Here is a 12,559-nt window from a genome sequence, read left to right as displayed (position 1 = left end):
GATCAAGTGATCCGAATAGACAGATGGATACTCCCATGCTCTACATCATAGATTGCTATTGGGGGTAATCAGGGAATGACATCACAGGGTATGGTCGCAGATCAAGCTCCCGTTCATCAACCCCCATAGGGAGGTTTCTTTTATACAAAAAGGGTTTGAAGGGCTTTCTTTCTTGGGCCTGTCGCATCGCCCCATATGGGATAGCAGCCCAGGCTGCAGGTAGCGCGCTCCTGCTGCACCTGACCATCATCTTCTTCTGTCGGATTCGGAGGAATGAACAGGCGCCGTGCTGCTGCTGATACCCAACAATGCTGGGCGGCAAGGACCTACCCATGTGGAAGTGGAGCCACGCCACTACACCATGCGCATCAGGATCACCATCAGATCAGGTCTCCTAGCAAGTAGCAACAACCGGGCACGGAGAGAGCAACCCACATGCCAAGAACTCCACAAGCCTATGCAGGCAGCCAGTGAATGCAGTGCAGCATGGATCCAGCCACGACGACTGCAGCGCAAGCCCAGGACAGCGTTTCTCAGCCATGTGAGGCCACTGGTGCTGTCCAGGCCGCAACGGTAGCATTGCACATGCTCATGCCCACACACACACATCAGATTCAGGAATCCAGGGCAGCAGGCAGGCAACCAAGGCCAGATAGCACAGGATATAACAAAGCAAAAATGTTGTACTATACTATCATCTACTAATAAGCACTACAGGAGTATGTCTCATCTCAATCCGGTAAATGGTCTGCCGGGGGTGGTTAATGGACAACAGCATATTGGGGTGAGACTAAAGGCGATAAGCACCGCACCGACGTTAGAAACATATCATCATCATCATCAAGGACCAAGCATGGGTTTCCTTATTGCTGCCTAGTACAGTATATAGTAAGAAGAAGCTGCCTCTATAATCAATCCATCGATCCATCACACGGTGTAGGACTGCTGGATGGTCTCCATGTCCAACCCCTTCTGCCTCACCACCGACTCCATCTTCCCCTTCAGGGTGTTCACTTCTCGCAACCTGCATCACAAACAACAGACCAGGTGCCATTCAGGTTCCACGTTCAGTGAAGACGATCAAGGAACAACTGCAGTTGGGCAAGACGGGGTATCCAGAAACTCTGGAATAGCATTGTACCTCGCCATCTCGGCTCTCCTGCGTGCCTCCTCCGCGAGCTGGTTGAGTTCGTTGAAGGTCGTCTTGTTCTCGAAGATGGATGCCTCCGGTGCCTGGAGCCCATGGAGCGTCCTCTGAGCGTGCGCCCACTTGAGCTCCCTCTCTTCCCTCCCGAAATCCTTCTTCCTTGTGAATGCGATCTGTGTGCAATGGAAGCAAACACGAAAGGGTACACATTTGACAGTCAGCAGATGGTAAGTTGAATGTTAACAAGCATTCTGTGCGTGCGTGTGTGTGTCCCTACCCTCTGCTCAAGGACGAGATCCCATGCCCTCCCGCTCAGAGCGTAACGGGTGAGGAACTTGATGACATCCAGCGGGAAGTAGAAGACAACATTGTAAAGCCAGATGACACCGGCCCAGCCCCATCCAATACCCTTGATAGCGGCAAATGCCCAGTTGGCATATACAGCAATCAGAGTAGCGATCTGCGAACAAGATGGATGTGAGCTAAAATGCAAAAAGGCAATATGGCAGCAAACCATGAAATGGAATTCAGAGAACTTCAGATCGCTCACCAGCTGCGCCACCAAGAAAGCAAAGACCAGCAAGAACCCAGGACGCTCCACAAACGACCAGCTGCGAGACCGTGTCACAAAGATGAGGGCTTGACTTATGGTGCTGACTTGAAGGTACACGGCAGAGGCAAGCTTCTGAAAATCATCCTGGGCAGTTTTCTCAAGGCTTTCGACACCAAACACTCGCTGCAGATTAGGAACCATGACAAGGGTGATCACTACACCGATTGACATGTACAATAAATTGCCCAAAACCTTAAGATGCTTAAGAAACTATTGGTCCATACCGGGAAGAAGTCAGTCTTGTATGCAGCCCAGAAGAAAATGACTGTCATCATGGCCAAATATCCACCAAGAACTACTCCAGTTGCAAAGATCTCAGCTAACTTCCAGCTATCAGGCTGTGGAGATGGTTTTACTCTGTCCTTCGAGATAGTCATAATGGTACCTATATTCATGTCAAAAGGTTGAGGTTGTTAGGTAACCTAATCTGCGACTTAACTTGAAACGTGTGTAGATTTCAACAGAATAAATAATTGATAAATTACAGGTTTTACTCTCTATAAATGAATTAACTAAAAGCAGGCTTACCATCGTTGAGGATGGCAATTATCAGGACCATAAACGGTGGGAAGTCAAACTTCCATATCAGCGCAAGAAGCATAAAGCCAAGCTGTGACAATGAAGATGTAGAGATCAGTTAAATTATTGGTCCAATCAGCCAACAGAGCATTATTCCCGAAATAGTAAATACTAAGTACAAATACATACCACAATACGGATGGTAATTGACACAGCATATATCTGCAAGCACAAATGCACTATGAAGGTACTGAACAAAGAATGGAACACTAAGAAATTGAAAAGACACTCCAGGATTGGCATACCGTATAATTCTTCATCCTTTGGAAAATTGCCCGACTCGTCAGCACAGCACTAATAATCACGCTAAGGCCTGGTTCAGTCAGGACAATGTCCGATGCACTACGTGCTGCGTCGGTGGAGTCTGCTACTGCAATACCGATATCAGCCTTCTTCAAAGCTGGGGCATCATTTACACCATCCCCAGTCATGCCACAAATGTGTTTCCTTGCTTGCAAGCGTTTCACGATCTCATACTTGTGTTCTGTTAAGCAACGGAAAAGGATGAACTAGGCATCAGTGCTGCAAACAGATGGTGAAGAACCGTTGATCCCTATGAAAAAAGAGTTCTAAAACAGATAATCTCCAAAATTGTACCTGGAAAGACTCCAGCAAAACCATCAGCCTGCTCGATCAATTCATCAACTGGCAAAGAAACAATTGACTCATCCTTATGCTGCCCGAGTAAAGCAGATGAAGGGTACATATTGGTACCCATGCCCAAACGACGTGCTGTTTCCTTCCCAATAGCAAGCTGATCACCTGAAAGGAAAACATAGGTTGAATCAATGTCACAATACATAAATCCATTAGCACGCCCAATCTGCGAACACAAATTATTAGCAACATGTTTGCAAGGAACCTGAGGATAATTCCAGATTTAGAGCAATCAACCCAAGAAAGTGTGGACAGTGATGAAATATGACAAACCTGTAATCATCTTGACATTGACACCAAGATCGAGTGCCCTTCTGATCGTTTCTGCACTATCATGACGAGGGGGGTCAAAAAGGGGCAAGAGCCCAATGAACTGCCATGGTCCTCCAGGACTCTCTTTCCTACCATCTGGCACTTCCTGTACATGAATATTGTCAGTCAAGTACAATAGAAATTAAGCTAAAGAGTGTAGCAATAGTTCATGTCAAGGGATCTCAAACCTGGTAAGCTACACCAAGTGCTCGCAAGCCACGCTCAGCAAATTTGTCAATCACAGCTCTGACCCTTCTTTCAATATCCGACTTGTTGTGCGCAAGATGAAGGATCTGTTTAACTTCCACTATTAATAAGTGAAATCGTATTCACAAATGTAGAGTTCCCAATACGTGCTGTGCTTAAGAAAACAGTACCTGCTCTGGTGCTCCCTTGCTAACGCGATGCATTCTTCCCTCTCCATCAAGGTAGGTTAAAGCAGTTCTTTTGTCAGTTGGATTAAATGGCAGAAAGTGAATCTCTTGAACACCAGCACGAGCCTTTTGTCAAACAAGCAAAATAAAGAAGAAATAGTTAGACGAAAAGTAAATTAGCTTTACATCACAAACTCAAAAGAAACCTGATTACCTCCTTTGGATCAGCCAGCATACCAACTATTGTGGCATCTATGGCATCCTGATTTTCTGTACGAGAAGCTCTGGCAGCCATCAGAATTACCGTATCCTGATCAACACCTCTTTGGAAAACCTGCCAGTTAATTTGCAATATGTTATAACTACTGCAAGATACATAGAAAGAAATACTATTGAACTTCAGCCTACCTCAATGAGGCTCTTGTCCACAGTCAATTTGTTCAATGTTAATGTCCCAGTCTTGTCACTGCAAAGGACATCCATGCCAGCCATTTCCTCAATTGCTGTCATTCTTTTAGTAATTGCTCCCTACACAAGTGTGCAAAAATTTCAGTATATTAAATTCCCATATTAGATCGCTTGAGCAACAAACATCAAATTTTTCCTCGTTGTACAAGTGCATACCTGTTGAGCCAAGCGATGCGCTCCAATTGCCATAGTCACAGAAAGGACCGTGGGCATGGCAATTGGAATCCCTCCAATCAGAAGCACCAACAGATTGTCAATTCCTGGTCGGTAAGCCCTGCGTTGGATAGGGTACATGACGATAAGCTCCACGAGCATTCCCAGAGCAATTGAACAGATGCAGAAGTTCCCGATGGCAGTCAGAACCTGGATTGTGAAACAACAGATACCATCACGTAAGAAATTTTCCAATGAATAAAGTAAGCAAGTGCTGAGAACAGGATTAGAAGCTTGCCTTCTGGAAATGACCAACTTGGTTCGTTGAATCGACAAGATGTGCTGCCTTGCCAAAGAATGTGTGCACACCAGTGGCAATGACAACGGCCTCAATTTCGCCCTGCTTGCAAGTGGAACCAGAGTACACTCCATCACCAGGGCCTTTGGTCACTGGAAGGGATTCACCAGTAAGTGCAGACTGCATAAGAGCAACTCAGAAAGTCAGAAGAAGCACAACTTTTAGGATCAACCAGTACACATAAGAGCAGAGCAACTGCAATTTGCAATGACCTGATCGATCTTCAGAGGGTCACCCTCAAGCAGACGAGCATCAGCTGGAATGATATCCCCAAGCTTCACACTGATGATGTCTCCTGGCACAAGGATAGCAGATTCCTCCTCGGTCCACCGGCCATTTCTGAGAACCTTTACCAGAACAAACCAAAATCAGTACCCTCCACCTTCAGGCAACAACAGCGCTTCGACCCAAACAACAAACAAGATCCTTTCAGTACTGTACCTTGGCCTTGGGGGCGAGGCGGGCCATGAGAGCGGCAGCGGCATTGCCGGCATTGTTCTCCTCGATGAAACTGATGGTGGAGTTGATGATGAGCAGAGTGATGATCCCTACAAAGTCCTGCCAGTCCGGTGGCTTACCCTGAAAAATCAGCAAAACACATCAAACCCTCTGAACCCACAGTTCCAACAAGACACCCGCTGTGAGAATCATCACTTACTCCTCCGTTGGCGAGCGCGATGGCCATGATGGCGGCTGCCTCCATGACCCAGGACAGCGGGTTCCACATGAAGCCCAGGAACTTGAGCACCTTGCTCTCCTGCACAGGCACACGCACACAAATCCATCATGTAACTTCACATCACACCATCTGCCAGATCGAGTAACAGACCGAGTAACAGGAACAGAAAGGCATGAGGCAAAGGCCGCGGATTCCCTCACTCACCTGCTTCTCCTCCAGCTTGTTGGGCCCGAAGATGGCGAGGCGCTGCTCCGCCTGCTCGGTGGAGAGGCCCTGCGGGCTGCATCGGAGGTTCTCGAACACCTCCTCGATCGGGATGTTCTCCTGCGCAGTCACAAGAACACACCATCGCATCAAACCACGGCACAAAGATCAGCGCGAAACCAAGAGCAGAATCATCCAGCTTTTTCGGGGGACGCACGCTTTGGGGAAAAAACAATCTCGCTGCTCGGGAGCGGCGGAAAACGGCGCGGATTGGGCGGAAAAAGGAGGGCGAACGTGCGCGGATTGAAAAGGCGAGTACTGAAAAGGTGAAACGAAAAAAAGAAAAAAAATGGAGAGAAGTCGAGCGTAACCGCAGCGAGATGCGGCACGAGACCGACGCTGACGCAAACCAAGCGCGCGGCGGGCCGAATCGGCGGGTGGGGCAACCGGGAGCGAACTGCGGCCGCCGCGGAGCGGGGATCAGGGAATCCCGCCGAGATCGAGCGAGAACACGAACTGGGAGAGAGAACTAGACTACTAGTCCACCACCAAGCAGCAAGAACACCCGCCCCCGAACCAAAACGCACTCCAAAAATCCACGAAACGAGAGGCGGAGAGGGCGCAGCAGAGATGAACGGAGCAGAGCGCCACCAGACGGTCCAAATCCACCCCAAAAAGTAACAGCAGGAGAGAAAAAAAAACGCAGAAATCCAAGAGTTTGGTGAGTTCTTGTGGGACTGGAGGGGAGGAGGAGGAGCGTACGAGATCGACGGCCTCCTTGAGCACGGCGTCCAGATTGGCCGCCTTGTCCTCCATCCTAGCTCCCCGGCCGGCGGCCGCCTCTCCCCTCCTCTCCCGGCGGGCAGCAGAGAGAGCGGCTCGGTTGCTCTGCCAAGTGCGGCGAGCTTGCTGGCTGGCAGGCAGGCTACCGCACCTCACTACACCCCAACAGCGCGGCGCAGGCTGGCGCGGCGGCACGCCTAAATAGCAGGCGACGGGAGGCAGGGGAGACGAGAAATCGGCGTGGGATCTTCACAGGGGTGTGGGGACTGCACTGGAGACCGTACTGGGCTGTGAGACTGGGGGCGTGGGGGCGTGCGGGTGCTCATCCGCTGCGGCCACCAACTGTGTGGCAACCATTGCGCTCATCCACCTCTATCTATAGCTTTTGACTCTACGGTCGGCATTACGTGCAAGGTCGACCAGACGAGGCGTGAATACGTAACCCGAACACGCGTGCAAGCGATCAATGCCAGAGATAGAACCGCGGCGCGGCGCACGGTCCAAGAGAGCTTTTTTCCCTTATTTTTGGACCCTTGAAAATGGTGGCTTTATTGCTGCGGATATAGCACACTTGTGCGTCATGGGGCGGGTTAGCGCGCGTGTTACGTGTCGTGTTTTCTGGGTGGTTCGAGTCTACGTGTCGGGTAAGTTGTTTGCTGAAACCAACATGCAGGGTGCAGGCGTTTGTAGGGGATCAGGCCGTTCGCCACTTTGTAGGGTCAAGCACATGATGAGGATATCCGTGACAACTGGCGGATATAGCACACTTGTGCGTCGTGGGGCGGGTTAGCGCGCGTGTTATGTGTCGTGTTTTCTGGGTGGTTCGGGTCTACGTGTCGGGTACCATGAGTTGTTTGCTGAAACCAACATGTAGGGTGCAAGCGTTTGTGGGGATCATGCTGTTCGCCACTCGTAGGATAAAGCACATGATGAGGATATCCGTAACAACTGGTGGATATAGTACACTGGTGCATCGTGGGGTGGGTTAGCGCGCGTGTTATGTGTCGTGTTTTTCAGGTGGTTCGGGTCTACGTGTCGGGTACCGTGAGTTGTTTGCCGAAATTAATATGTAGGGTGCAGGTGTTTGTGGGGATCAGACCATTCGCCAATCGTAAGATCAAGCACATGATGAGAATATCCGTGACAACCGGCGTAGAGCCGTGGATAGAGGGACGTGATCTAATAAGGACACTATAGTGATTAATTCTAATTAGGTAACCACAAAATCATACCTCGTAGACTACGTGTATATAAAAAATATATGCACATAACATAATTTCCTTAAAAAATCCGTAACAGATCAACGTGTCCTAACGACATGCGGAGAAGTGAGAGGTCCGCACATTTGCGCACTCATTCACTCTTTTAAAATGCAATACATCCAAGGATTAATTTGCAAAAAAAAGAACTAATTCTCCGCAAATACTAATTTGAGATACAGAACCTATACCTATTTATACGTGGTACGAAATAAGAAGCAAACCCATTTCCAAAGATGCACGATCTCCTTCTTCTTTTTTTACGTGGAGTAACCTATTTATGTTCTAGAAATAACGTCCTTCAGAAGTCCATAGATACACTAATTTTCTTTAGCAGCAAGTACTTACGTACATTTTTATTGTTGCCCTTGATGGCATCCCCTGGCCCATCGGACAGGATACATACACTATCCAGCTGGCTAAGAACACAAGACCCCCAATTCAACTTCTTCCCCCCGATTTGATCCACTCTAACAATATAGGCATGCAAAAAACAGTGCAAAGTGTATTACACATGTTCTCTTAGATTAAAAAAATAGGTATAGCATCTTCGATGATCTGTACTGTACCCAGATGGAGGAGATGTCCGTCCATCGTGCTGCAGGCCACGCATTCCCGATTAGAAAACGGCACGCGTGCCGGAGCCAGGTCTCCCCAGCGCAGGCGATGCTGGTGATCCTGCTCGGATTGCAAGTCGTAGCAGGCATCCAAGAGGAAGTGACAACATTTTAATAACTAAATAAGCTGATCCGGTGGTGCTCAGCAGTAAACTGCATCGGCTCATCTCGAGACTCAAATGTAGTAGTAGTAGTAGGTCCGTTAGATCTTTTAGTACAATAAAAAAAATTTTGTTAACTAGTACAAAATCTTTTAGTAATTGCAAACACGCGGTACATTTGGACAGTACATACTACAAACCAGCCGTCAAAGTGCTCCCAAAATGAGAGCTGCATGGGACAGGCCCCGCCGGCAGCCGGCGGCAGGACCGCGACGCCGCCGGCACGGCACGGCACGGCACGGCACGTCAGGTGCGCGCGCTGGCTGGGGTTCCACGCCGCTTGTACGGACCAGCATTCAGCAGCAAGCAGGGGGTTAGTAGGTTAATTAGCAACAGCAACAGCAGCAGGTTAGTGCTCCGAGCTGTACTATCATATTATTCATGCCAGACTGCCGGAGCGTGCAGCGAACTCGTCTAAACAGGGCGCGGTGGGCCCGGCGGGCCGGCCAATGGAGATGCGCTGTCACGCACGCGCCCATGAATCGGTCCTGTCCGGAGTTGGGTTGAGGCCTTTTCCGTTGTACGGACGTGGGTCGTACGGGTCCGTGGTATACGGCCCGCTGTCTGTGGGAGCTGATGGCTTGGGATTCTGTTCTCCTGCGCTGGCGCAGGCTGTTTGCTGGTGCTGATTAAGCTGCATGATTGGGCCAGCGATTAAGGGGCAAACCCCCTGCACGTCTGTCAGCCTGTGAGTGTCACAATTCGGTACTACTACTTCGTCAAGTGCTCTTCTAATCGAATCCTAGATCGCTTAGGGGTGTTTGGTTATTTAGGGCAGTCCCAATGGGACATTGATGATAGTTTCTATCCCTTTTAATTGTCATGCTAACTAAGCAATTTGCTGATGTGACAGTAGATTTATTATGGAGAGAGAGAAACCATTTCTTAGAGAAACACGCACCAATGAGCCAAGAAACCAGCGAATCTGCATTGGGGAGACCCAAGTAGTTTCTTCTTACTTATTATCGAATCCTTTGCGCTTGCACCGCTGCTACCCATCACTCGAGCTCCTTTACATGATGCACAGAGGATTTGGTACTAGAAGGGAGAATGATTGGTTGGATTTTTGTTTAGACTCTAGATAAAAAAGTTGCATTGTGAAGGATGATTTCTTGATACAATATCCTAGACTATGGAAACTAGGTTGGTTTCTCCCATTGGGACTGCCCTTAGTTCGGATTAAAATTCATATCACATCGAATATTCGGATGTTAATTAGGAGGACTAACATGAGCTAATTATAAAACTAATTACACAGATGGAGGCTAATTCCCTAGACGAATCTATTAAGCCTAATTAATCCATCACTAGCACATGTTTATTGTAGCACTATATTATCGATTATGGACTAATTAGGTTTAATAGATTCATCTCGCAAATTAGTCTCTATCTGTACAATTAGTTTTATAATTAATCTATATTTAATACTCCTAATTAGTATTTAAATATTCGATGTGACAGGAATTTTACCCCTTACTAATTTGGTGGAAATCACCAATGAAATGTGATGGCAATTCACGCATCGTACATTTCGACCAAGAATCAAGTTCTGCAAAAAAAAGAAGAAGAAGGAAGCTCAAGGCCGAGCTGGAAGCACAGGACGGACACAACTTGGGCCTTGTTTAGTTCCCAATTTGGCATAGGTAAAATTGGTATTTTACCATAAATGCGCAACTGTAGCGTTTCGTTTGTATTTGTAAATTATTGTTCAAATATTGACTAATTAGGCTCAAAATATTCGTCTCGCAAAGTACAACAAAACTGTGCAATTAGTTTTTGATTTCGTCTACATTTAGTACTCCATACATGTACCGCAAGTTTGATGTGATGAGGAATCTTCTTTTTGCATAGTGTCAAAGTTGGGAGTTTGGAGGTAGGTAAACATGGCCTTGCTCGTCTGGCAGATCGGACCGGTGGCAGCGGAATGCGAGTGAGCATGCCAGCGCGGACGGGTCCACTGGACTGCACTGCACTGTACCACGCCCTGCCGCAGAGGATCCCCGCGACCTCGACGTGGGTGGGTGGGACCGTGAGGCGGGTACAAGCCGCGGTACGGTTCCGTAGTTACGGCCACACGCCGCGCGCTACCCTCCCCACCGCCCACGCGGCGGGCCTCGCACCCGAGATCTTCTGCGCCGGGTCGTGTGGCCCAGGAGAAACCCCCACTCGCTTGCGCACGTTACTGTCTCGCCGGCCAGTCGAGCCTCGGCCACGCTTCTTAAAAATTCTCGATGGGATTTCGAAAGTCGAGCGAGAGTTTTGTTTTTTCAAAAGATTCGAAAACACACTGGGACAGACAGGTGTTTGGTCTTTGAGCTAGCAACGTTTCTTCGTCACGATCCTTGTTCTACAAGGGAGGAGGAGGGACTCTGTCAAGCGTGTCCGCATCCTCCCCGAAGAAATCAGGCTGGGGGTGCTGTCTTTTCAATTTTGCCCTTGTTCTCTTACCTCCAAACTCCCAACTTTGGCACTATGCAAAAAGAAGATTCCCCATCACATCAAACTTGCGGTACATGCATGGAGTACTAAATGTAGACGAAATCAAAAACTAATTGCACAGTTGTATTGTACTTTGCTGAGACGAATCTTTTGAGCCTTATTAGTCAATGTTTGGACATAATTTACAAATACAAACGAAACGCTACAGTGTTGCTACAGTAATTTGGCACCTCCCAAATTCGCGAAGTAAACAAGGGCTTTGATGGATGAAGAGTTGGCCGGCCGGGCATTGGTCCATGTCTTGTCGTGTTGGAACAGAGGGACAGAGAGCCACTGGTTGGGTTGGGCACGGTTGATCGGTTCGCGGAAGAAGTTTCCAAACCTAGGTAGATCTTTATTAATAAGTGCGCGGGTATTGGTGGATGGTCCTCCTCCCGCGACACAAGAGCCAAATTAAAGCGCAACGCGAGTTTTCGCCCGGAAATATTAGGAACACACCAGCTCATGTGTGATAGAGATATGTGAGATGTTGGTGGAAATGGTCTCCTAGTTAGGAGTAGCTAGCTCTGGTTGGTGAAGTTTCAAGAGGACTCCTCACAAAAAAAAACAGAGAGATCGATCAAGCTCACTTAGTTTTCACGCGCGCGTGTTAGAGTTAAAAGTAGGTACTCCCTCCATTCCAAACTATAGATTGTTTTAGCTTTTTTTTAGATTCATAGATATTATTATGCATCTAGATATAGTGTATGTCTAGGTGCATAATAATATCTTTGGACCTGGAAAAGTCAAAACGAACCTATAATTTGGAACGGATGGAGTAGGAAAAAAAGACGGATGGAGTAGGAAAAAAGACCTTATGGTCGCTATAGCTTGCGATACACTCCTTCTATCTTCAGAATCCATTGCCTTTAGTTGGTTCAATTTAAACCTTATGGTCGCTAGCTTGTGATACACTTATTCTATCTTCAAAGTCCGCGAACACTTTTGCTTAGATCATTACGCTCCTCGCAATACCATAAAGTTTGCAAAGATGAGGATAACTTTAGAAAAACGTTCCTCAGTTCTTTAGACAAGTACAAAATCCTTTACCTTAGCTTACTTCATTCATAGCTAGGCCGTACAAGTCCTCATCTTAATAAAAAAAAACCCTATAGTACAAAGATATCTACTTAAAAGAGTAATCAAACCCCTAAGCCCAACTGCCAAAGCTAATGAAAGTAGGCCAAAACCGCATGCTAGGTAATAGAGCCGGCCGCTGCCGGTGCAGTTTGGATCGTTGCAAACAAGAGTGAAAGGCCTTAACTTTCTCATGCCAGCGCTGAGTGCACATGCCAAGGCTCAGAAACCGCACACATGTACACACACAGGACACATGCAGCGGCAGCGGCAGCGGCTAAAGTACCAAAGACCAAGCACTGTCCGCATCATATCTGCACAAAAAGGTAGGGAGATTTGTTCTTGCAGCTTTGCCAGACAGGCTTGGATTATGCCGGTGAGAAGCAAGGAAACTGTAGGGGCAGGGCTTCCATGTACCCATCACATGGAAGGCATAAATTGTTCTTGGCAGGGTTAGTTGGAGTGGACATGGTATGGGGATGTGGGCAGGAGATACAGCCAACAGGCCACAGCCATGGATTGATTGGAGTTGGAGGGGTGGGTGTGAATTCTGATGGTAGTGCCTTCCCTTCTAGTGCATGGAGTTGATCTTACGAAGACTTAGCCTGATTTGGTTACTCTTGCTTATTTTTAGCACGTG

The 12,559-nt window shown here is 47.8% G+C and overlaps 1 protein-coding gene across 1 annotated transcript; it reads right to left on the bottom strand.

Annotated features, from left to right (window-relative positions):
• Nucleotides 1-663: 663 nt before the first annotated feature.
• On the bottom strand, nt 664-6,633 carry LOC101762504 (plasma membrane ATPase 1). The gene is made up of 21 exons (XM_004955664.4): nt 6,307-6,633; nt 5,545-5,664; nt 5,320-5,418; nt 5,103-5,240; nt 4,874-5,008; nt 4,602-4,781; nt 4,307-4,513; nt 4,091-4,210; nt 3,897-4,016; nt 3,686-3,808; nt 3,497-3,601; nt 3,270-3,414; nt 2,937-3,101; nt 2,585-2,823; nt 2,469-2,501; nt 2,289-2,370; nt 1,985-2,145; nt 1,698-1,883; nt 1,425-1,607; nt 1,142-1,320; nt 664-1,024 (listed from the first exon to the last, which is right to left on the bottom strand). The coding sequence occupies exons 1-21, from the start codon at nt 6,358-6,360 to the stop codon at nt 928-930; spliced, it is 2,871 nt and encodes a 956-aa protein (XP_004955721.1). The 5' UTR covers nt 6,361-6,633; the 3' UTR covers nt 664-927.
• Between the last annotated feature and the right edge of the window lie 5,926 nt (nt 6,634-12,559).

This window comes from Setaria italica, chromosome II, assembly GCF_000263155.2.
Source record: "Setaria italica strain Yugu1 chromosome II, Setaria_italica_v2.0, whole genome shotgun sequence".
Classification (NCBI taxonomy): domain Eukaryota; kingdom Viridiplantae; phylum Streptophyta; class Magnoliopsida; order Poales; family Poaceae; genus Setaria; species Setaria italica.
Note: the sequence above shows the minus strand (reverse complement) of the source record. Positions and strands in the feature narration are given on the sequence as shown.

Excerpts from the sequence above, each read along its gene's own strand:
- LOC101762504 (XM_004955664.4), bottom strand. The coding sequence starts at position 6,360 with ATGGAGGACAAGGCGGCCAATCTGGACGCCGTGCTCAAGGAGGCCGTC. Across the intron at positions 4,211-4,306 it reads CGCATCGCTTGGCTCAACAG|GGAGCAATTACTAAAAGAAT; the intron begins GTATGCACTTGT and ends ACACTTGTGTAG. Across the intron at positions 1,884-1,984 it reads ACAAGACTGACTTCTTCCCG|CGAGTGTTTGGTGTCGAAAG; the intron begins GTATGGACCAAT and ends CCTAATCTGCAG.